General features: G+C 44.7%; 2 protein-coding genes and 1 non-coding gene across 4 annotated transcripts in view; 2 read left to right on the top strand and 1 right to left on the bottom strand.

The window, feature by feature from the left end:
* Nucleotides 1-1792: 1792 nt before the first annotated feature.
* On the bottom strand, nt 1793-11926 carry MGME1 (mitochondrial genome maintenance exonuclease 1). Its single transcript, XM_070382008.1, has 6 exons — nt 11743-11926; nt 11371-11665; nt 8775-9355; nt 5230-5449; nt 2439-2571; nt 1793-2091 (listed from the first exon to the last, which is right to left on the bottom strand). Exons 1-6 carry the CDS (start codon nt 11924-11926, stop codon nt 1930-1932), a joined length of 1575 nt encoding a protein of 524 aa, XP_070238109.1. The 3' UTR covers nt 1793-1929.
* The window catches only part of SNX5 (sorting nexin 5), a 25082-nt gene continuing 12331 nt past the window's right edge, over nt 11507-24257 (top strand). Inside the window, exons 1-4 of one of the 2 annotated variants that reach the window (XM_070381120.1) lie at nt 11507-11646; nt 11894-11975; nt 22332-22436; nt 23479-23589. In XM_070381120.1, coding sequence (XP_070237221.1) covers nt 11925-11975; nt 22332-22436; nt 23479-23589 — 267 coding nt within the window. In that variant the 5' untranslated portion in view covers nt 11507-11646; nt 11894-11924. The other variant, XM_005911675.3, reaches the window with a different exon arrangement.
* LOC138990568 (small nucleolar RNA SNORD17) lies at nt 17645-17880 on the top strand. Its single transcript, XR_011466698.1, has one exon. It is a non-coding gene; the product is annotated as a small nucleolar RNA SNORD17 (small nucleolar RNA).

Genomic DNA, 24257 nt, shown 5'->3' with positions numbered 1-24257 from the left:
TGAATATTCATTGGAAGGACTGATGCTGAAACTGAAACTCCAATACTTGGGCCACCCGAGGTGAAGAGCTGATTTAGTGGAAAAGACCCTGATGCTGGGAAAGATTGAAGGCGGGAGAAGGGGACAAGAGAGGATGAGATGGTTGGATGGCATCATGTCCCAATGGACATGAGTTTGAGTAAACTCTGGGAGTTGGTGATGGACAGGGAGGCCTGGCGTGCTACAGTCCATGGGGTCACAAAGATTCAGACATGGCTGAGCGATTGAACTGAACTAGCTTGGGACTGAACTGAACTAGCTCAGGGTGCAGAATGACAGGTCCAGGGTGTGACTATCTTCACCAGAGAGAACTTGCTGGGTCTGGGCTTCTGAACTCCAAGGTGGTGCTTGGTGGGGCTGGGGCCACACCATCTGGGACACTCCAAATAGTCTCACATGATTCCTGACTTCAGAAATTACAGGAATACAGGCTGCTTAAGAGGCTTCCTTTGTGGCTCAGCTGGTAAAGAATCTGTCTGCAATGTGGGAGACCTGGGTTTGATCCCTGCGTTGGGAAGATCCCCTGGTGAAGGGAAAGGCTATCCACTCCAGTATTCTGGCCTGGAGAATTCCATGGATTCTATAGTCCATGGGGTCGCAGAGTTGGACACGACTGAGCGAGTTTCACTCACTCACTCACTAGGCTGTTTGAAAAGCATGAGAGGTGTGGGGAGTCATCACAAAGTCTCCCTCAATCCTCCGCCCCACTCAAAGCTCACTTTCCCTGTGAGGTGACCGTGTGTGCATATGCGTGTAACACACCCCAAAGCTACCGGGTCAAGATTAAGATGGGTTAAGATTCTGAATTTACAAACAAAATCTAAACAATTCCAGGTTTGTGAAATCACCCTGTAAATGCACACATTTAAATAAAAAGCAAAACCAAAAGCCTTTACTTCATCTTTTATTTCTTATAATTAATGGCTAATGAAAGCAAAAAATGACTGTAGCACCTACTATTTTAAGATAGCAACTGTAACTTAAGTGCTAACCTACTCTATGAAACAGGGAGCCATCCCTCAGGGTGGTAGTGGGTGTTTATTTAGGTTTCCCAAACCCAGTGACTACTAATCAATTTTATCACTGATTACAGGGAAAAAAAAAAAAACCAAAACATGTCATTATTATTCCCTGTAGCTGGAAAATTCCATAAACAATTTTGTCCATGTACACAGTTCCTTGACTCAAACCAGAAGATAGCTACCAAAATACCCAGAAGTACGGTTGTCAGAGAGGGCCCAGCCGCTTCTAAGAATTACCTGGAGGAAGGCCAAGGGGCAATGCAACGATATGGGGAGTGTGCACCATCTTTCCAGAGAGCAATGTTTACTGGAGGCTAAGAGATCACGTTTATTCTTTAAAAATGGTAAATGGATCCTTTCTTCCTCGTATGAAATACAGGGAACCCCAAAACCTAAGGCATGATTTAGGAACCTCCACTGGCAGAAGCAGTTAGCTGATAGGAATTCTCACTGCATACACACCCTGGGGGTGTGTGGCCCCATCCCCGCGGTGTGCCCCAGGGAAGCGCTTGGCACACTAAACCTCACCGCCCTGAATGTCTCAGTGTGAAGACTGAACGTCCTGCCCTGGACATAGAAGGTCTGAGAGTCACCAACACTGTGCCAGTCCAGTGCTGCCTGCCCCTTATCCAGGGAAATGCCAGCCAGAGGTAGCGGAGCTGGTCTTTTATGGGCACGAGTCCGATTCTTTGAATTTAACTTTTCTGGCTTCACTGTTTTGGTTGCAGTAATTCCACCAAGTTACTGGTTGCGCCTGTGTTGATGCAGCTCTCAGACCCTATGGCACCTGATCTCAGATCACAGCAAACAGCGACCCAACTTCCCGACTGTGAACAAGCGCTTCCTGTTCCCATGAGGCTTCCTGCCCCTAATCTAGTTTCTGGATATTCTGGTTCTTTTCCTTCTTTGTATATTCTTCCAGTCGAAGAAGCCACTTTGCCCAGTACTGGGAGCAGAGCTCGGCGTCCATGAAATGTGGGTGGGCAGGGGACCCGTTTTTGTAGGCCACCACGATCAAGCCACATTGAACCTAGGAAAGAGCAGGGCGATTCCAGAGTTTGCAGCGGCACCAGGACTGAGGCTCGCTCCCTTCTTACTCCAGGGCAAGCCCAGAACAAAACAATCAGCAGTGAGAGCCCCCGCCTCAGTTTCTAAGATGGGCTGATGATACACAAGAACAGAAAGATGAACATAAAGAACCCGCTGTGATCACTGAAGAACTATTAACAACAAAAAGCCCAGGAAGTGGGGAAAGTGCTCTGTGAAGTGCAGAAGGACAGAACAGAGGAAGAGGTCAGATACACACAGGACAGAACTTGAAGGCGCTATGGCCTGGCATGGGCAAAGCCTGAAGCAAGCCAGGCTCTGCATCCTGACCTGAAAGCTGTAGTTGGCGTCATGGTTCACGGCACCGACATACGCCACGACTTGCAGTGGGTTGTCAAATGTGTTTCGGATGAAAGGCTTTGGCTTCTCTGATGTCTTCCAATCAATCACACAAAGCTTGCCCCTAGAGAGAAACCAAAGGAAGCCCTTGAAGGTGACAGCTCAAACTGCCCTTGAAGGTGACAGCTCAAACTGAGACTCTGTTAGGTTAACCCTGTTCTTACTATAGTTTGCTGCTTGTCACGCAATGACTATGGCTTCCATTGCCCCCAGTTCCAAGCAGACAGCCCTCTTGAGCTTTCCTTGGAACTGAAGAGGTATTGAGCCCCTCATTCAGGTCAGTGACGAGGTGTGAAGGGGTTGACCACAGGGCTGCAGTGAGGGCCCAGGGCCAGGACTGGGAAAGTCTCCCCAGAGAAAGCCTCTAAACTTTCTAGGCTTCTCTTTGGACCTCCACAGTTTAATAGTTGACAAGGGAATTGAAACTACATCTGCTATTATCTTAGTTGATTTTGCTTCAAATGTCTATCAGAATGAACCACAACAGACCAGCAGCAAAGTCCCCATTGTAAGGGACCAAGCATCATGGCGCCTCAGAAAGCAAACCTGGAGCTCAAGTCCATCAACACTTAAAAGGTACCAGCAATATGTAGAAATTCAAATGAGAAGACCTGGTTCCTGTCCTAGAAGTTTACACACAGGGCAGGGATATATTACTTTCTATTAGGGATCTTAGGGAAAAGAAAAAGTCCTGCCACATTTTTTTTAGTAAAATAACTAGTACATTCCTTCCTCTCCCCTATCCTGGTAGGGTTTTACACTTGCCAACCGAACGTGTCAAAAGGACTGCAAGGCGGATGGGTTGAGAACCAGTGACCCTCAAGCACTCTTACTGCTCTGCCTTGACTTCAGGTTCAAAACCAGCTGTTCAGAGGGAGATCCTCCTGTTAACATAGCCCTGGAGTTAGAACCTATGCAAGGTATTTATAAAACCAGGCTAGAGGAGCGCTATCTAAAAGAAAGAAAATGTGAGCTATACACACCATTTAAAATTTTCCAGTAGTTACATCCAAAAAGAAACAGGTAAAATCTTAACATTTTATTTAACCCAATATATCCAAAATATGATCATTTCAGTATATAATTAACATTAAAAAGTTGTTAGTGAGATATTTTACATTGTTTTTTGTGCAAACTCCCTGAAATCTAGTTTGTGTATTTACAGCGCACGTCAGTTTGGACCAGCCCCAGTCAAGTGCTTAGTGGCCCATAGGGCCCACTGCTGCCCTACTGGATGGTGCAGATGTAGAGGTAACACATCATCTTTGGAACTGTTTTCCATTCTGTAAAGCTTGACAATCTCTGCAAACGAAGAGAGGCCCTAGCATCCCCAGGGGGCTGCCATTCCCAGTTCTCTCGATAAAATCAAAATATCCTACAGTATCGACTTCTGCCATGTACCACTGTTTCCAGAAATGTACTATAACTTATAGAACTTAATATTATGGAAAAAAAATCTTAATAGTATAAACCCAAATTAAAATTGCAGTAAGACAGTCCACAAATAGCTCTTTAACAAATGAAAAGGTGCTTAGCCTAATTTATTTTGAAACGCAGACTGGAATGATGAGACACAGTGTTAAAACACCCGTTCCCTGTGACCCCGCAATTTCCCTTTCAGGTCTGTACCACAGAGCAATGGTTTGATATCCCAGGTGCAAGTGACAAGTGCCTGGAGAATTGAAGAACTATTCGTGCCCAGGCCTACTTCAGATCGACTGGATTTACTCATATCTCATAGGTTGCTCACCAAAACAAACCAATGAACCTGTGCACCTGCCGAAAAAAACTGTCCAGACAGAACACAAGGAGACCTGGTTACTGCTACAGTTTGTAACTGTTAAACTCTAGAAATAACCTGAGAGCTCCCAATATGGAAGTGGATACAGTTCATTCATACTAAACAGCAGTTAAAAAGACAGAAGAGGGTCAAAATAACAAGGCTAACACTTTCTGTATACATTTTAAGTACTGTACCAGGAATGTCTCATTTAACCTCTGTAACAAACCTGTGAGGTAGGTACTATTATTTGTCCTGTTTTACAGATGAACAAATGGAGGTACAGAGAAGCTAAGTAAGTAGCCCAAAGTTAAGAAGAAAACCCAGAAACCAAACTCAGGCAGCATGTCTCCAGAGCCCAGTATCTTTTAACCAGAGTTCCAAAGGTTACACTAACAGATTTTGCCCCCACCGTCTTTATTGCTCACATGCTTTTTTGGGGAATATGGATATCTGCAGATTATATCTACCCTTGAAATCTGGAGTAAGTGGGGAAAACAGTAACAGCAGCAATTTAAAGATCACAGGAAGTTTTAGTGAGCTCAGTGTTCCTATGCATGTCAAACACTGCATGGAAGCCTTGAAGAAAGTTGGGCCAATAGACCAATAGACCAAGGTGTCATTTTTAGAGAAACAGGAAAAACAATGCAGGAATCAGATTGGATCTTATGGCTGGTACCTTGCCTGAGGGTGGGGGGCGGGCGGACATGCTGGAAAACAGGCCATCCTAGCCATACTGGACAGTTACATCTTTCCTCCGCCAAACACCCTGACTTGGGCACTTAGATTGACAAGGATGATGTGGCTCTCACCTGATGTGACTTAGCACAGGCTCTACCTTGAAGCAGGAGTTGAGAGGAAAACTAGTGCTGGATGGGAACCATGCGTCCACCCAGAATTAACTCACCTCCACACTTGATGTGAAAAATCAAATATACTTACTGATAATCAGCCACACAGTCCAGCAGACCCACATACTGTAAGGTCTCATGTTTAACTGCACTTTCCAGGGCCCGCACTCCACTGATGTCTTTCAAAACATGCTGCACACTTTGGATGTAGCCAGATTCAAGGAGACTTTCATCTCTTTCTTTTAAGTTCCCCTGGGGTGAAAGTATGCTTTCCAAGGCTTCATGAAACTGCTTCCCTTGTAAAAACATGTCTGAAAAGAAAATCAGAAGAAAGGGACAACAAAAAATACCCCAAACAAAGCTAGTACTAAAGAACAAATACTCTATAAGACTCTGAAGAGTGAAATTAAAAATCACATGAATTTCCTTTAAGTGATAACCTCTAAGAAACCGTATTTCGGCCTCCTGTGAAACCTAAGAACGCACTTTGAGAACAAAAGGGACTAGAAGAGCTTAGATAATACAATGGATTAAAATGAAGCATTTCTAGTAGAATTAGGCCAAAGCTAGAATTGAAGATTTGGGGGCTGCAGGACCATACCTAGTGAATTCACAAAGCACTGTGAATTTTAGAATTCATTTAATGTAGGTAACCAGTAAGTTAACCAGCTGTGACAGTTGTTAGACATTTAGAGAACTGCACTTGTTTATGGTTCTTTTTACAACCAAATCTGACTTATAAACACTGGTGGAAGCGTCCTTTACCAATAGGCTTAGTGACAGGAAAGGCATGAAAATCAAGGCATGCAGGGATTAACGTTGTGGGGCTTGGGGGAGGGGAGGAAAACATGACATTCTGCACCTGCGCTTGCTTTTAGGACGAGAGCAGCCTGAGATAGTGGCTCTGTCCTCGTTTTTTTTTCCTCATACACTTTTAAGTTAAGAAAAGAGGACACAAACATATTCAACAAGTGCGAGATATATTATATATTCACTTGACTCTTGATTAAGGGAGGAAAGACTCTTGATTAAGGGTGTTGCTACGCTAAGCACTAAGTTTGGCACTTTCAAACTTAACTTTCAAACACAGCAACCTGGCAAGGTAAGGTTCTTCACCCCCATTTTAATGAGGCCCAGGCAGTGGCTATTAAACTTCCCAAAGCAAAAAGCTGCATGGGCCTGGCCTCAGAGTCCATGCTCACTCCAGCCCATCACCCAGTACAGCAAGAAGAAAACTCAGGGGCCATCAGGTAGCGTGACACACAGAAACAGAGGAGGAAACAGACGTGCTTGGAGACACACCCACAGAAAATGGGGAGTCATCTCAGCTAATGAGGCAATGTCGAACCATAGCACCTTTGCCAAGTTGTTTTTACAAAGATTTTGAAAGGTCAGTTCTATTACTGGCAAAAAATGGAATTGCTCTGGGGACACAACTTAGAAAGTGAAGTGAAATTCAACTGAGGACCTAAGTTATTCCACTCCAAATTTACCTGGCTTAATTGGACTTATCATTACATAAAAGGCCTACACATGTTTAAGACTTATGGAATTAAAACCCAGGGAAAAGAAGTGTAGTTTTCATCTACAGATTAGCTTTAATGAAGCAGAACACAAACATGTTAAAAACAGGAAGGAGAAAAACGGCTTTATCAAGAGCCAAGCTAAGAGACAACCCACTCTCCAGTGCAGTCTTCACCCCTGGCGAGCTCTTCACATGTAAGGTGCAAGGCAACAAACATGAGGATCTGGGTTACAGGATCCCTTAGGATGGTAAAGCTAAGAACATTAAACATGATTCAACTTGTGAAAATAAATTTTAAAAGATTTAAGCATTATTGCAGATAGCAATTAAGTTGGAGTGTTCCTTGAATAAATTGAAGGAATAAAAGTGCAGTGTTTTCAAGTCTTATATTAACAACAAAAAAATCATGAATCTCCTATATTCTAACTGACAAGCATGGGTATTTTAGAATTAACAAATATTCAATGTAGCAAAACAAAACAAAAACAAAAAAAACGGAAAAAATAAACCCCAGCTTTCCCACTAGGATCAACACAAGTATAAATCAAAGTCAGACTTTCTTATCCTCTGCAATCTTCAAAAGGTAAATTGGTGCTTGGGAAAATGACCCCATGTTTTGGGTTTTTTTTTGGTCACACTGTACAGCATGTGGCATCTTAGTTCCCTGACCAGGGATGAACTAGCGCTGCTGCAGTGGAGCCACTAGACTGCCAGGGACGTCCCTTCCTGCTCTTTTTCTGTCTTCTTTATTTTGGGCCATGACATGAATCTGTATGTGACTGCCCCATTATTAAAAAAAAAAAATTAATTCTGCCTGTTTAAGGTTGATCCTAAATTGACGGAGAAATCATATCATAGTAATCTAGATCTATAAAGTTGACTTCATGGAGTCAACCAGTTTTCTTTCTGCCTGGGATATCGGGGTGGCTCAAACCAAACAACTCGACTCCTTTATCAAAGAGCCAGCAAAGTACTTCCTTCCTTTGTGCCAAGAGCTACAGACCTAGGTACGCAACGTCCCAGCAGGTTTCTTAGATTCCCACAAGCTGTTTCTGGTTTAAAGAGAATAAAACAAAACAAAACTTTCCATAGGAAACAATGTCCATTTTAAATTCTAGTGTTTCAGATAAAAAACTTAAAATGCCATTAAAATATTTTTTAAAAATGCTGCTTGTTTAACAGGCTGAGAAATTTGGTTGTTGTTACTAATTAACCACGTTAAGAAGGTAGTCAGCCCCAGCATGCAGTCCTTGGCTGAGGCAGCTGAGGAATTTATATAGCACTTGACCATTTTTGCCATATCCAAACACCACCTAAATACTTAACATTTTTCCTTTAAAACACATATGACCACAAGTTTAATGTGTTATGCATACACATATCTTTGTTCTAAGATGCCTCAAAATAAGTATTACTCCTGTATTAAAAATTAAAGTGCTTCTGGACCAGTATGGGTGCATGTCCTGCACTCTGGGAAGTGCGGACTAAAGGATGCTCAGTGCAAACTTAGCTTTAACAACTGTGATCCTGCTGGGGAGCGACGAATTCACCTGTACTAACGTTCTCTTCTTTCATCTTGCTTTTGGGTGGAATCTGTTTTACAAAAGCTATTCTCCTTGGTTGTTCAAGTTAGTGAGTTAGGACAGGAGTTGCAGGCTCTGAACATCTACCTCAGTTTACTAAGATCTAAATACAGATCACACATTCTGACTTATTGCGTCTTTAAATTTATGAGTCAGTCACTGCTGATAAGCAGACCAAAGGGGCATTTACTAGATTCTGAACAGAAAGCCTAGCAACAACTAGAACTCCATTATGTGATGATCGACTATTCCATTAAAAAAAAAAATAAAACAGGAAATTCTAATAAAGTCTATAGCTTATAAAACAAATGAATTTTATACATCTTTTAGTCAAAGTATTTATCTCTGCTTTATCTGTAAAATGGGGATAATGGTATCTGTGCTTCATAGGATTGTCATGATAATGAAGTGAGTTATAAAAAAACGCTGTTAATACTATCATCTGAAAGCAGCTCCTCCTTAGCTATAGGGGTGCCTTCTACTCTGGGAAACATAATAACTGTTAAGAATCAGGATTGAGAAGATTACTTGAAGTATATTCGGCAAAGCCATCCTCTCCTAGTTCCAGAATCATGCGCTGCCTCCACTTCTCCAGGTAGAAAGTCTGTTCTGACGTCATGGTCTGCTGCAGGACTCGGGTCACGCTTGGTATCGCATTCCTTTGCAAAGGGATTTTCAGAGGAACTGGAGGATCCCTTGCTGGGTCTGGTTTTATGCTTTTCTCTGGATTGAACAGAGGAAACCAGTTTTGTGGAACTCCTGCTTCTTCTTCTTGCTTTGGGGCCTTACTCTTACTCACCGGTCCGTAGAGTAAAGCATCTTCCTCGAACAGAGACTGTGGAGTCCGAGCATGGCCTCTGAACGACAAGACAGACCTGACCAAATCAGAGTATTTTTCCTGGTCCACTTGTTCATAAGGGTTCACTCTTTTCTTCCGGCCACACAAATAAGAGGAAGTGGAGAAAACAACACGGGGGGCTGCTTCTACAAAAACCTCTTTGAACTCTGAAGCTGTCTGCAGATGGTCTGAAATACCTCCATCTTTAGACTTTTTTTCACTTCCCTCTGGTATACTTGTAACGTTGAAGGCCTTTTTAATTTTTGCTTTCCTATCAAAGAAAAAGTGGTGTTAGATGTGTTAAATGTTTGAACTATCAAAGTGAAAGCTGCAACGGTATGATATTGCTCTTTAAAATTGCATTCAATAAGTTTTTCAACATGTTTTAAACAGAGAACAAATGACTCCATATTGGATCTATTCTTTTAATTCTAACCTTAGTTCCCTGCCGGGGCTTAATGTGGGCTTTGCACCTTTTGTAGGAGAATGTTATGCCTATAGCCTGGAATATACAGGAGGGCCCATTCTCAGAGTTCTGATCTTTAAAGGTATTAACACATTTCCAAGCATAAAAAGTTACAGAACAGAAAATAATTGTCTTGTTTGAGGTTTTTAGGAGCATTGTGACCAGACCTCCCTGGGCAGCTATAAGAACAAAGGATTCCTGCACCAAGAAGTGTGCAACAACCAGTGACATGCCACTCCTCTTTTAGGATAAAAGGAGTCTAAATTCTAACTCTGGAAAAATGGCTCTTTGGGGCACTAGTCCACCATCCTCTGGGTCTGCTGGCTTTCCAGATAAAGTTGCTATTCCTTGTCCCAACAGCTTATCAGTCAATTTCTTGTCTTGTACTGCAGGTGAGCTTGGAATTGGTACCATTTGTACAAAACTACTTTTGAAGGACCAGCATTTGTTAAATGTGAAATAGCAGACAGCTTGGGACAACGTGTCCCTAACACTCACTATGGTGCCAACTGCCGCCTATGAAGGGAACTCTGTGTGATACAAAGAAACACAGGACAGGACGCTAGAGAGGCCTGGTGGTCACACTTAGCAGTTTAACCACTAATGCCTAAACATCAGATTTCTGGGGGAAAAAAAAAATTTTTTTATTGGAGTATAGCTGATTTACAGTGTTATATTAGTTTAAGGTGTAGAGCAAAGTGAGTCAGTTATACATACACATATATCCCCTCTCTTTTAAGATTCTTATCCCATATGGGCCACTGCAGAGTATCGAGTAGAGTTTTCTGTGCTTTACAGCAGGTCCTTGTTTGCATATGTGCTGTGGTGTCCGACTCTTTGCTACTCCATGGACTCTCTAGGCAAGAATACTGGAGTGGGTTACCATTTCCTTCTTCAGAAGTAGTGGGGTATGTGTCACAACCCTTTCAAATTGTGGTGCTGAAGAAGACTCTTGAGAGTCCCTTGGACAGCCAAGAGATCAAACCCAGTCAATCCTAAAGGAAATCAACCTTGAATAGTCACTGGAAGGGCTGCTGCTGAAGTTCCAATAGTTTGGCCACCTGATGTGAAGAGCGGTCTTTCCAATAAGGAAAGATTGGGTCTTTCCAATAAGACCCTGATGCTGGGACAGATTGAAGGCAAAGGAAGAAGGGGGCAAGAGAAGATAAGACGGTGAGAGAGCATCACTATCTTCACCGTCTGAGCCACCAGGGAAGCTCACGTCACCAACTTGATGGGCATGGATTTGATCAAACGCCAGAAGACGGTGGAGGACAGAAGTCTGGCGTGCTGCAGTCCACCGGCTGGGCTGCAGTCCATGGGTCGCAAAGAGTCGGGCACGACTGAACAAGAGCAACAATATGTCACTCCCAAATCTGCCATTTATTCCTCCCCCCTTCTCCCCAGGTAACCATAAGATTGAAAACCAGACTTTCTGAAAAGCAGCATGGAGGGAGAGCTCTCATCTAACCCCTCACACCCCCTACAGTGGGCGCCGCTAGGATCCATTCAAGACTGGGCACTCGCGCTCCCGACCGGTCTGAATCGCCAGGGGCGGTCAGTAGGGCCCCGCCGCCATGTACGCGCTTAGGCGGAGCCCCACAGGACCAGGCCGGCTGCGACTCCTCGCGCGAGAATCACGGTAGGGAACAGCCGGCAGGGAGGTACCTCAGAAGCCGGTGCCCCTCCGCTAGCTTCAGAGCGCGAACGTCTCCGCGGACCGGTTCTTTCGTCCGTCCCGCGCTTTGCCCTCAGGCTACGCCCCGCCCAGGCACGGCGGCCCCAGCAAGCACTGCGGCGCTCATGCCCCGCCCCTATACCTGGTCGCCCCCCAGCTCCGTGCATTTTCCAGAGTTCTGTGGGGAAACCCTCCCTCCGGCGGGAGCCCGGGCGCCTCCAAATCGCGCCATTTCTCTCTCGCGAGATCTCGTGACGTCAGAGCTCGTCGCCATGTTGGGCTCTGGTTGAGTAATAAATTCCCCCGGCACAAGCGCGCGCACCCTTTCTTGAGACGCGCCTCGCTGCTAGAGTCCCTGGGTTTCCGCGTCCCCAGGGCGGCCCTGCGGTTGGCGGCTTCCGGGTGGCCCGGAGCGAGGGTAGGCCCCCGCGTCGCTTCTTTGCCCGGCTCCAAGATGGACGGCAGCGGGGACGGGGGAGGCCGCCCTGGGGGAGCACGTGGGGGCGCCGCTCGCCTTTCCCGGGGCTGCTGGGACGGTGGCGGAATCTCGAGGCCTCCCGCCGCCGTCGGGCAGGGAGGCTGGCGGAGGCGGGGCCGCGGCCGCCCCTTCCCCTGAGAGGCGCCCTGGCGGTGGCGGCGGCCCAGCCTCTTCTCTCCTCGCACAGCCAGGCGGCCCCGCTCGAGATCCGCGTCGCCATGGCCGCGGTTCCCGAGGTGTTGCAGCAGCAGGAGGAGGACCGCAGTAAGGTGAGGCCCTGGTCGCTCTCGGGCTCCGGGCCGGGAGGCCCCACCGGGCCTCTGGGCCCCACGCTCCTTTCGCGGGCCCCCAGGGGACCCCGCCGCCCTCCCTCCGCGTGGTCCGGGGCGCTCCCGGGACCCGGGCAGAGGGCGCACGCTGTGCCTGTGCGGTACACAGCTCTCCCCCGGGGAGCCCGGCGGTGCACGTGAGACCCACTTTGCGCGGTGCAACGAAGCTCCGAACCGCCCCCACCCCCTCCAGAAATTTTGGGGAAATTCCGCCCAGGCCGAAGTTGGACCCGTGTTCCCTGCAACTTCACTAAAGCGCTCAGTGCGCCGCTGCGGTACTTGTGTCATTTTATGAGGTTCTCAAATAGCTGAACTTTTCGCCCTTTAGACGTGTGTGGATGTTAAATTATCCTTCCCTGCCACTCGAATCTGGAGGTAACCAGGGCAATAAATGCGTGTCACCGTAAAGATCGAATTAGGTCTCCGCTTTTATTGGTCCTGTCTTGACAAGTTACTTTGGAGAATACAGGGGTTGGTGTGAGCCACAGCGGTTTGTGCAGAACCGTCAACAAAAAAGTTTCTAAAAAAAAATTGAAAAATGGTAATCTAGGAACTCGAGGTGCTCTCAGATTTAGTCTGGAAGGCATCGCTTTAGAAACCAAAGCACGTTTTTTGGTCCACAGGTCTTTGGACAGACCTTTTCATCTAGTAAGTGGCGGTTGTACGGCTGCTGGGTTACTGAAAGTGTAAGGAGAGCGTTTTCGTTGGGGGTGTTTTTATTTCTTTGAAAGCTGAAAGAATTTTTTTTTCCCTCCCTAAAGCCGGAAGTGGGAACTTGAGACTCCAAAGGTAGTTTTCTCTAGAAGTTTAGATGACCGAATAGAAATTTTGATATCCCCCATCTTGCATCTCCTTTTGCGACCCATAATTAGTTTTACACTGCTGTTTAAAACTTCAGTGGACCTTTCTGTTTGTTAGTATTGTATAACCCTGCTTGGTTTTAAGTACCTTCACCACCCTCTGACCCTCCAGCAGGACAGAATTGTGAAGGCTACTTCTTCTGGTTTTAGTGACTGCAGGAAAGGACTATATAGAATTATTGCCCCTATTTTTTTTTTAATTGCAGAAGTAAGGAGATAGGAAATTTAAATGTTACTCTTAACACAGCTTCGTTTTTCTTTCTCATCTCTGATATTGGTCCTGTGATGTGGATTAAGATGGGTTTTGAAGTGAAAGTTCAGGCTTGTTCGACTCTTCGACCCCATGGACTGTATAGTTCATGGAATTCTCCAGGGGCTCTTCCCAACCCAGGGATCAAACCCAGGTCTCCCGCATTGCAGGCAGATTCTTTACCAACTGAGCTCTGAGGTTTTTAAGAAACCCAACATTAAAATGGTTTTTAATGTTCACCAAAAAAGGGAGTTCCAAATGGGACAAGAGTGAAATAACAGGCGGACAGATCTTGGGCAGTTATATTGCTGTAATATAGCTTTGTTAGTTAACTGAAAAGTTTTGCTTTTTTGCTGAAAATATTAGAAGTTCAAATTTTCCGATTGTCTGCTGAGGGATTTCCATGAGGATAGGGGTTCTTCAAGGTTGGCCCCACAAATAAGTCAGGGAGCATAGTTGATCTCGAGGATTTTTAATCTGTCTACAGAACTTTTGGCTCACAAAACAGGAAAATTGGCCTGTTTCCAGTAGCCTGGTGCTTCCATTTAGTGGTTTCCATTTGAGCTGATGGTGTAGATTTGTCCCCTTGCCCAGAAAGCAGTTGCATGATTAATTTAGTTTTTAACTAATTCTGTACTGATGGGAAAGATTGTGTTATGTTCCTTAAGTTTAGAAAAGTAAGGTTTTGCCAAGTCTAGCCCCTGAAACAGTTAACTAAAACTTTGATACCATTAGGTTCATCTCCAAGATAAATTAGTGCAGTACTGAGGCGTCGTTTCCCCCGCCCAACAAACACTGGCTGGATCAACATCCTAAGGTGTCTGTAGTTTTTAATGGTTAGGGGGGGAAATTGGGTTATGCAGAACCTTGTTCCCCTAAGATATTTATTCAGGCCTCCAGTCATTTGCATGTTCTCCAGGTCTCCTGTTCACCTCAAGGTCCTTTAAACATCACACTTAGATTCCCACCTACAGACTCGGTGTGTGTCTGTTGTGATCCTGTGAGTCTCGCCAACCTGTGGCAAATGGAGTGTGGGTCCTGATTGTCTCCTGGGGTATTTTTTGACTCTTGTTAGTGAGCTGAAGTCAATGTGCCAGTGTACACAGAAGCTTTGTAAGCCTGCTCCCCACCGCAGCCTGGCCTTGTTACTTTCACCTTAACTTGTCACTAGTTGGTTACCTAGGCTTTGGATGGTGTTTTCCTTTTCAGAGCCAGTCATCAGTGTTTCACCTGCTACTGCTCTGGTTTGCAGGCAGTTGACACGTGTGGAAGTTGTCTGTAGGGACACCACTCTACCAGCCTAGATGGGGTGTCCTATAACTTATATTACAGGGACAACCTGAATTTTCACCAATACTGCAAAGTCCAGAGTAACTGATTCTTGTGGGCTGGAATTTTCCACTGTTTATGCTGCCAAGTCGCTTCAGTCGTGTCCGACTCTGCGACCCCATAGACAGCAGCCCACCAGGCTCCCCCATCCCTGGGATTCTCCAGGCAAGAACACTGGAGTGGGTTGCCATTTCCTTCTCTAATGCATGAAAGTGAAAAGTGAAAGTGAAGTCGCTCAGTCGTGTCCGACTCTTAGCGACCCCATGGACTGCAGCCTACCAGGCTCCTCCATCCATGGGATTTTCCAGGCAAGAGTACTGGAGTGGAGTGCCATTGCCTTCTCCGACTGTGTTTATGGCATGACTTTAAATTCGAGAAGTATGACTTCTCAGAGTTGCCCACGCCTTAGTTCTGGATCAGCAGCTTGCACAGAGTGTCTTAAGATCTCCCTTTGTGAATGCTACCGTGACAGATCACGATCTGCCCACTTGATGTGCTGTGGGAAGAAATGGCCCAGGGAGATGATACGAGAATTTTTTGGATTCTGAGATCTAAGTGCTCCTTTGGTTTGAGACCTAGTAAGAGACTAAGATCTAATAATGTAGAACTTCAGCTTGAACCAGGGTTTCTTAATGTGAGCACTACTGACAGACATTTTGGGCTTCCTTAGTGGCCGTCAAAAATAAATGCAGATATTGTCAAATGTCTTGGTTGAGAATCACCCGTTTAGACTTTCTAAGATGGTATGGTGGGGAAGGTCAGCTTATGTTAGAGGCTAATCTTTAATGTGCCAATTTGTTTCTAGTTTTTTTCAGATGTTTGATAAATTCTAAAGAAATAGCGTAAAACATAAGCATTGTTGACTGTCTTTGACATTAATAGAATTAGCCTTCACCCAGTGTTGAGGAACCTGATCAAAAGATGGTGAAGGGTTCTGGGTAGCGGAGGGTTACAAAGGCTGCTGCGCTTTGTAACACCGTGTTGGAGTTCACCGGCCACTTTGGACAGTGGAAACCTGAGGCTCTGATGCCAAAGTGGTGTGGGGTAGAATTGAAGTTGACTGAGACTGTGCTGCAGGGTAGAACATGGTTTAAAAGCCTGCTTTTTAAATATATTGCTCTCTGTTGTTCTGATTGCTTGAGGAAATTAGGATATAGTACCATTGACCAGTGGTGACAGGCACATGCAGTGAAGTTAGGTAGTATTTACGGAAACAACCTTTCAGTGAACCCAGGTTTATAGAGAGAAGGGATGGTGGGACATCTTGTCTTGCATGAATAGCAGATTTGTTTTCTGTGGGTCTAAATTGAGAAGTATCTTTACATTACTGTGAGAAACTTGCTCCTTCAACCCCCACCCTGAAAGGATACTTCACCCCCAACACCTGTATATTTTCTGATTAGCCATTGAGTTACTCCTTAAAAAAAAAAAAAAAAAGATTATGTATTTTAGCTGCCCAGCTCCCTGACCAGAGATCGAACCTGCCCCCTCCCCGCACTGGGTAGCGCAGTCTCAGTCACTGGACCATCAGGGAAGTCCCCACGGAGTAACTCTTAAGAAGAAATTCCCCCCCCTCTAAAAGGGGAAAGTGAAATTTCTCAACTGTCTCGTACCCCAAAGGCAAAACATAAATACATAGGTAAGAGTGAAGGTGCAAGAGCAACTGACCTTCAGTACAGACATTGGGTCCTTGGCTTGACTTCCCCTCTTCCTTTTTACACATTTGGTGTAAGTTGTTCAGACTGATACATGGTCTGGAGAGAAAACTGTAGTTTTCTCAGTAGTTGCTTATGTTAACCTGTGGTACGTGTTTTCTGTCAGAAGAGTTTATGGTTTACTTGTTTCCGAGGGGTAGCTCCACAAGCCCTTGGGTCTAGTTATAGTGCCTGTGGTATGGGGCACAAATGCAAGTGTTGCCAGCCTTATCCTCAAGAGCAGGACATAAAAAGCTCGCATGTTGTGCTGGGGGGTGCCGGGTAGCTGGTGAGTGATAAAATGAGGTTAAAATACTTAACATCTGAAAGATCTGGGAAGTGTGGTACCTTTACCTAAACACAAGAATTCCACCAGGAACAGGCAGCCTTCTCCTCTCTGTTGCCTTTTTTGTGTCTCAAACTCAGATGACACAATCCTAAGCTCAGGCAGCTCTGTCCATGTTGCTGAGTAATCTTTGTTGGTAGTAAAGGTAAATTTTTTTTCTCAAATTTTTCTCTTTGATCTTGGGTTGAACACAAAGTAAGACTGCTTTGTAAAGAGTTGTGGACTTGACACAGTGGGAACTTTTGGTAGGGAGACTTCATGAGATCAAATAGTAGGTGAAGGTCATTCAGTTGTGTCAGACTCTTTGTGACCCCATGGAGTGTACAGTCCATGTTGTTCTCCAAGCCAGAATACTGCAGTATTCTGCCTTTCCCTTCTCCAGGGGATCTTCCCAACCCAGGGATCCAACCCAGGTCTCCCACATTGCAGTCACATTCTTTACCAGCTGAGCCACCAGGGAAGCCCAACAATAGTGGAGTAGGTAGTCTATCCCTTCTGCAGTGGATCTTCCCAACTCAGGAATCGCACCGGGCTCTCCTGCATTGCAGGCGGATACTTTACCAGTTGAGCTATCAGGGAAGCAGTAGATGAAGAGTTTTAGCCACTCCAGTACTCTTGCCTGGAAAATCCCATGGACAGAGGAGCCTGGTAGGCTACAGTTCATGGGGTCACTGAGGGTCGGACACGACTGAGCGACTTCACTTTCACTTTTCACTTTCATGCATTGGAGGAGGAAATGGAACCCACTCCAGTGTTCTTGCCTAGAGAATCCCAGGGATGGGGGAGCCTGGTGGGCTGCTGTCTGTGGGGTCGCACAGAGTTGGACACAACTGAAGCTGCTTAGCAGCAGCAGCTGTGAAAGGAAGAAACTAGTCTGTGTGTGCGCATACGCACGTGTGTGGCAGCTACATCCTCTGTAGCAGTGGTATGTTGATTCTCAATAGAATTTCTGTGCTAGGAGATGTTTATAGATCTTGTAGTTCAGCCTTTCACCGTGTGAACTCTTGAAAATAATCCAGGTATCTTGTAATTAGATGGATTTCTCAATGAATTTCATCTTAGCCAATGGATTCATCTTAATCTCTTTGGTTCCATCTTGGCATCTGACTAGCTCATGGGCTTGCAGCCTTGTGAAATGATGATTCAGTTTATCCATTCGCTGAGTGCGCTGCACTGACCTTCTTCCAAGCCTGGGTTCCTGTTCTGGGAACTCTGGGTTACGTGGTTGCCAAATGCCCTGCAGTCTGCTGTGTTCTACTGTGGACGGCTTGTGTGTTGGTGGACTACCGGTAAGAATGGCTGGTGTCAGCAGGGATGGGTCCCTGTGGGCTCATCTCACCAAGATGAGTGGTGGAAATCTGATCACTTGCTGCAGCTCTTTACCTAGTTTTTAATTAGGGACTTTCCGTAGCTGTTATGTTTGTGAGTAGACAGATCTTCTGGAAGTCTTTGGTTCTGTGTTCCTTGAAGACTGAGGTACGATATTGGCAGGGTTGGAATTACAGGGAGGGGAGAGACAGTAGTGGAGGGAGGAAATAAACCACAGATACAGTGCTACCTGGAAGGGCAGAGCTCTTGTGTTGCTCATAGTTCAGTTTTTCATGTACTGGTTCTCCAGGGGTAAGCTGGCATAGAACACAGACAGGTTTCAGTTAGCTTCAGGGCAGGAGAACTTGAACCATAAAGAGAAATTCAGAGAAAGATAGATGTGATACTGGAATTTCTTACAGAACACTTCCTTCCTGTGAGCTGAAACAGTAACAGAGCAATGTATGTTTCATAAGTATGCATCATGTGAATCTGCTTTCAGAAATTGCTGCAAATCCAGTAATTTGGATTTTCTGCAGCAGAGCGTTTTTGGATTTATTTCCTTACTAAAGCGAATTGGACTGGGCATGGCATCCCTCACTTTCCAGCTGAAATAATGGCTCCATGTTGCTTACAACGGGTTATCTGTTGTTTTGGTCCTGTCCCCAGTAGGGGTCTTCCGTATGTTAGGCAGTCAGGTGAAGGTATAGCAAAGGAACATCCTTCAGAGAGCGTCAGTTTGATGGGAAGAACCTGGTGTAGCCCGTGCTTGCCGGGTGCTTTCTGCTCTGGGACTGGAGAAGGGAGAGGCACTTCAATGTGAAAGACAGGCTTTCCTCTGCCTGTGGCAATTTCCGTGTAACGTTCACGTTAAGCTGGAAATTCCGGGGCTGGCATATTCAATTTCTTGCATGTATACAAAACTGGTTAGATTTAAGTAATGTTCAGCTAGACCTCATTCTGGCAGATGAGAGTCACCGTGGAGATGGTTTCTTGTTCACTTTTTTTTTTGTCATTTGGCCCTATGGCAGTAGTGTAAACTGGAGTCTGTAGCCAGTGGTAACGTTTATTATACTTTATCTTCCACCTAAGGTTCTGAATTTCTGAATCGAGCTTTGTGTGTTGTCCAGCCGCAGAGGTACTCTTTGCCATCTTTGAACCTCTTCACCTTTTGAAGAGGGGGTTTTTGTAGATGGTGTTAACTTGGCCTTGTACCAAAGTGAGTCAAGTGCGAGATCCGGACCCTGTGTATCAGCTCAGAACTCTGCAGACCATCCTTTGGCCAGTGTCAGGTGCCCCAGCTCTGATGAACAGATGAGGGGAGTGCACGGGGGTTTGGTTTTAGTTTTTTCTCCTTTTCAAGTTCTCTTATCAAGCATTCAGATTCCCTTTCTGGGGGGTCACGATGCACGTGAGATCTTCATTCCCTGACCAGGGAGCAAATCTGCACACCCCATAGTGGAAGCACCAACTGGTAACCACTGGACCATTAGGGAGGCCCCCCAGATTTCTTAAAACAGTTACAATTTTGTTTTCCAAATGAAATGCTTGTTTACTCCCTGTTTTTCTCACAAAGATCACTGTAGTCCTTACTATCAGGGTTAATGTGATAAGTATTTTGGGGACTGAAATTCCACCTAAAACTTGGTATGTGATGCAGTGGTTTCTGTAGAAATCTGCAAAAGAAAGTCTTTTTTTAAACTTGCCTTCCACACAGAGTAAATAAGTTTTAAATTTGGTTCTCACAAGTGGCCTAAGGGGATGAAAATCAAAATTAACATGCTTAAGGTTAGACTTGGTTCTGAAGTCTCCTTTCACACAGTGTCCAGGGGCTGAGGCAGCCTGGGGATGCTTGCTGAAACTAGGGGACAGGTGGTGAGTAGGGGCTTTGTGTGGAGGCGTGCCACCTGCTCCTGTACTCTCCACCCTGTTGGTTTATGTATTTAGCAGGTACTGTGGCATAGGACTATGGGGTGTGGACTCTGTTGACGGATCAGAAGGAGTGCTGAGCTTTTAATCACATGGATACTTCCGGAGTGAGGATACAGTGCTGACTTAGAAGCTTGAAACATTTCACAACTTTTTACTCCTCTGTGATTTATCTCTTCCTTGTCTGGAGAGCTACAGTACAAGGAAGTTCCTTTGACTTGTGAATAGGGGTGGTTTTTGAGTTGGTGAGGGTTTGCATACTCAGAGTTTTGCACCTAACTTTTCAGACAATTCTTTAAGGCCCAAATGCAAACTTTTCATGTTATCTGTTGTGAGTTTTTTTTAAATTGTTGATTGTTTTGTCTGTGGGAGAAGGGTGTTATATCATGTTGAGGGGTGAGATTGTTCGGACTCTGTTTTGTGGTGATGACAGCTGGAGAAGAAGCTGGGTGCTTGATGTCTTCTTAAGGTGCAGTCTTTCCAACCTTGAATGGACTCTGTTAATTTTGTGTCCTTATCACACTATCTCACAGTAAAAAATGAAATAGCTTTGCTGACCAGAAAGGAAGATAGGAAAACTGAAAAGTTTGGGGTTACCTGTGAGGTTGGAGGTATGGGAACAGGGCCGACCTCAGCGTTCACCTTTGAAGCCCATTGCAGCTTTGATTCCTGCTGTGATGAGCCCATGTACATCCGCCTGGGTGCTCCAGCCCTAATTCCAGAGGCAGTGCCGGTGGTGCTTCCTGGCTTATGGGGCTTGGCACTTAGACGGAATTGTCAGCATGTTCAGAAATTGAGAGGAAGCCAGGATTTGTGACCTCAAGGCAGCAGAGTCTCAGGAAACGTGGCCCTTGTTGCTGAGCTCAGGAAAATGCTCCTTAGTCCTGGCCCCGGGTCTGCCCTTTCTTTCCACCATTAACCAGACCAGCTTTATTCATGTACCAATTCTGATACATAGAAACATAAGATCAGGCGGGTGGCCAGTACTCTCTGCAGTCAGACTGTTGTGAGGTGTGTATGTGTTGTGAGGTCTTTCTGAATACTGTATTTGCCCAGTCATGAATTATCAGGAGGGAGGCTTTATCAGAAATGTGTCAAGAGCCAGAGTCGCAGCTCTGATGAAATGAAGTATCCCTGACCTTGAAGCTTTATGTTTGTTTGCAGAGATTTCATAAATAGACATGTGAAAATTAAGCCAAACAAGCAAATATTTCATAGGTGTCATCAAGAATTTATTTGAAATACATGTTTAGGTTGACATGGCAGGAACTGTTAAGTATGTTGTGGTCTCACAAATACCTGATGTTAAAATCAATTCTGGTGGCAAGAACATGAGGCTTAGTTCTTCTAGCTAGGAAAGCTGTTGTTATAAGGCTAACTCTGGCTATTGCAATCAAAATTTTTTCTTAGTTACAGTGCTGAAAGAAAATGGGACGTATTGACTCTTCCTGAGATACTACAAAGAAGTAAGAAGTAATCCCATACATTTTTAGAAAATATATTTAATCTTTTTATACCTGATGGAACCAATTTTTCTGTCTTTGGTGGTTTTATTTTGAAGAAAAGAATTCAGAGGGAAATACTTGGGATTCCCTGTTCCCTCATCTTAGTTCTTAGGTCCAGTCTCCACTTGGCACTCCATCTTCCTGTGTTCAGTAACCCAGAGTGTCCTGGCAGCCTCCCTTCAGCTCTAGCTTACAGTTGTGGGCCTGGGGAGGGATGAGATGCTTAATCCATGCAATTTCTCATCTGACAGGCCTTCAGATCCACTGTCAGCCTATCTGTCATAAGAATGAAAGACTTTACCATATTTTAGATTCAGTAGGAATTTTTTTTTTTAAGGGAAACCATTTAGCCACTTTCCCCAAAAAAATACACTTCTTTAAAGAATTCTTTTTAAACTGGCAAAATTGGAGTTGAGTATTATTTTCCTCCTGAATTTCCAGCTCTCAAAAATCAGGTATTTTTGTTTCCATAGTAGTGCTCACCCTTCTGCCTTATTTATATGTAATCACAGTGGAATTCTGATAGTTTATGGCTTTGTTGGTTTTTACAGTTTATCTCCTGTTCTAGATCTCTTGTATCCTTGAGACAGTCCTTGAGTATACATAGGTCCACGCTGGAGTGGATTTTTCTCTCCATCCAAGACCTCACACCACATAACTGTTCTTTGTACCTTCTGTCTCTAAGTTATCCCAGCCTCTAACTTTTAACACCTCTTGAATGTTTTTGTAATTTGGGCATGTATGTAGGAAGTTCACAACTTCATTTTTATCTATTTTAAGCCTTCTTAGTACAGTTCTTTAAGTATCTGGTTAAATGTATTTTTCACACAAAGTATGTAATGTACATGATATCAGAATCATATAGTTGCTGTTTTCAGATTATAGGAATTCACTGGACCCACCCATGCACTTAAGAGCAGTTGTCCCCACAGTTGCAAATAGATACCTCAACTGACTTTGTTCTAAATGGTCATGGATAGATTGCTAAAAGTTATTACTAGCTCCCCATTTTTGGATGGATGCTTTTTTAGGACTAAAGTGGACTTGAGACTAATAGCTAAAAAATGTATTTCAGCTGAGATCTGTGTCAGTGGACCTGAATGTTGACCCCTCGCTTCAGATTGACATACCTGACGCACTCAGTGAGAGAGATAAAGTCAAATTTACAGTGCACACCAAGGTAAGTGACAGAATGACCTCAGCAGTGAAAGCAGTGCCAGGTCACATCTGTGCTGCAGTGGGTGTGAGCCGAAGTGCTGCTGAAGGTAGCGCTCCTGGGTGAGGCCCCTCCTCCCTCTCCAGATACCGGCTCCTGTTACAGCCCTGTGCACTGTGGGGGAGCCTGGGGCCCACTCTGCTGGTGTGAGTGTGGCTTGTGCTCCGCCTGGGAAGCACACCAGTCCTGCACAGCTCCACCTTTGTTTCTAATTTGCATGCATGGCAAATGCTTGCTTTTCCCATCTTTGCTCAGTTCTTGGCCATCACCCAACCTATTATGATTCAAGACTTTTTCTCCAAATTTTAAAAATTTTATTTTCAAGTGTAAATGATTTACCATGTTGTGTTAATTCTTCTCCAGGTTTCTCATTTGACAAAAGCACTATGCCAGTCTGAAAACTACAGAAAGTTTAACTTCTCAGAGCCCTTTCAGGAACATTTTTAGCCTTTCTCCTTCCATGCTAGTTAAGTGTACTCCGTGCTTGTCTTACGCCAGGCACTGTTTTAAAGGGGTTACATGGACCTGATTTTCTGGACGTGATTTCCATTATGATTTTTTCTGATGGCCATCTTACAGGTGAGGGTCTGAGGTACAGGTCTAGATAAAGTGGCGTAGGCACAGTGTGAGGCAGGACATTTGAGCGAGAGCCCTTGGCGGGTGCCTCCCCAGCACATGTGTGTCCCTGAGGTCCTCTCCCTCGTGGGTTTCTCTGCTGCCCTGGTGCGTGATTAGCATACCTGTTCCTCAGGAGGCAGTGTGCGTGTATCTGTCTGAGTTGACCTGAAAGGTGGAGCTGTGTGACTAGAATTCCTTGAAGAACACATTGAATCTTAGCTCTGACTTTCCTGGTGGTAGGGAGGTAGTGTGTTGCCACTTTGTTCTTTATTAGATCTCTTAAAAACCAGATGATTTATTGTGCATTTTTCCCATTGTGCACTGCATGAAACCCAAACCACTTTTTCAGAAAATGGTAGTTAACTGTCACTTTGTTTTTTCTTGACAGACCACACTGCCCACGTTTCAGAGCCCAGAGTTTTCTGTTACAAGGCAACATGAAGACTTTGTGTGGCTACATGACACTCTTATTGAAACTACAGACTATGCTGGGCTTATTGTAAGTACATTTTGAATAATCAGATAATTATCGAAGCAAATATCTAATACTTTGCTATTCATTTTGAGAGATTTACCCATGGGTTGTGAAAATAGTCTGAGTTCATCTGTCAACTAGAGTATATGTTAGCTGTTACTGGTAAAGTCTAAAATAAGTGAAAACACTGTTAGAAGCACAGTTTTATAGTCTACAGTCTAAGAGGGTAAGCAGTTCCATGGTGTACCGTCTTGTCTACTTTTGGGTGTGGCATTTCCTTTCAGCCGTCAGGTTGAATTGATTCCTGGTGGTGGTGGTGGTGGTTGGTGTGTGTAGTCTGCTGAGAAGGCAGTTGTCTTTGTGCTCAGCTGTGGAGAGTTGATGCCTGGCTACAGAAAGAGACTTAGCTGATTTTAAAGGACAGAGAAATGTGGCTTGACCTGCCAGGCCAAGAATCTGGCCAGATAGTACTGAATCAGTACTGAACAAAATCAGTACTGAAGCTTATGTTTTAAGAATCTTCATGCAAAATTAGAATCTTTTGTCCTGGAATAAAAAAATTCCTTGTAAGTCCAGAGGTTATTACCTGGATGCTGCGTCTTCATTGGTTTTATTTTAGCCTTGGTTGTAATATATCAATTAGATAGTTGCAGCAGGATATACAGTTTGCCTTATAAATTAAGTTGTTAACT

The sequence above is a fragment of the Bos mutus genome, chromosome 13, assembly GCF_027580195.1.
Source record: "Bos mutus isolate GX-2022 chromosome 13, NWIPB_WYAK_1.1, whole genome shotgun sequence".
In the NCBI taxonomy this organism is placed as follows: Eukaryota; Metazoa; Chordata; class Mammalia; order Artiodactyla; family Bovidae; genus Bos; species Bos mutus.
This window is presented reverse-complemented; position numbering and strand designations above follow the sequence as displayed.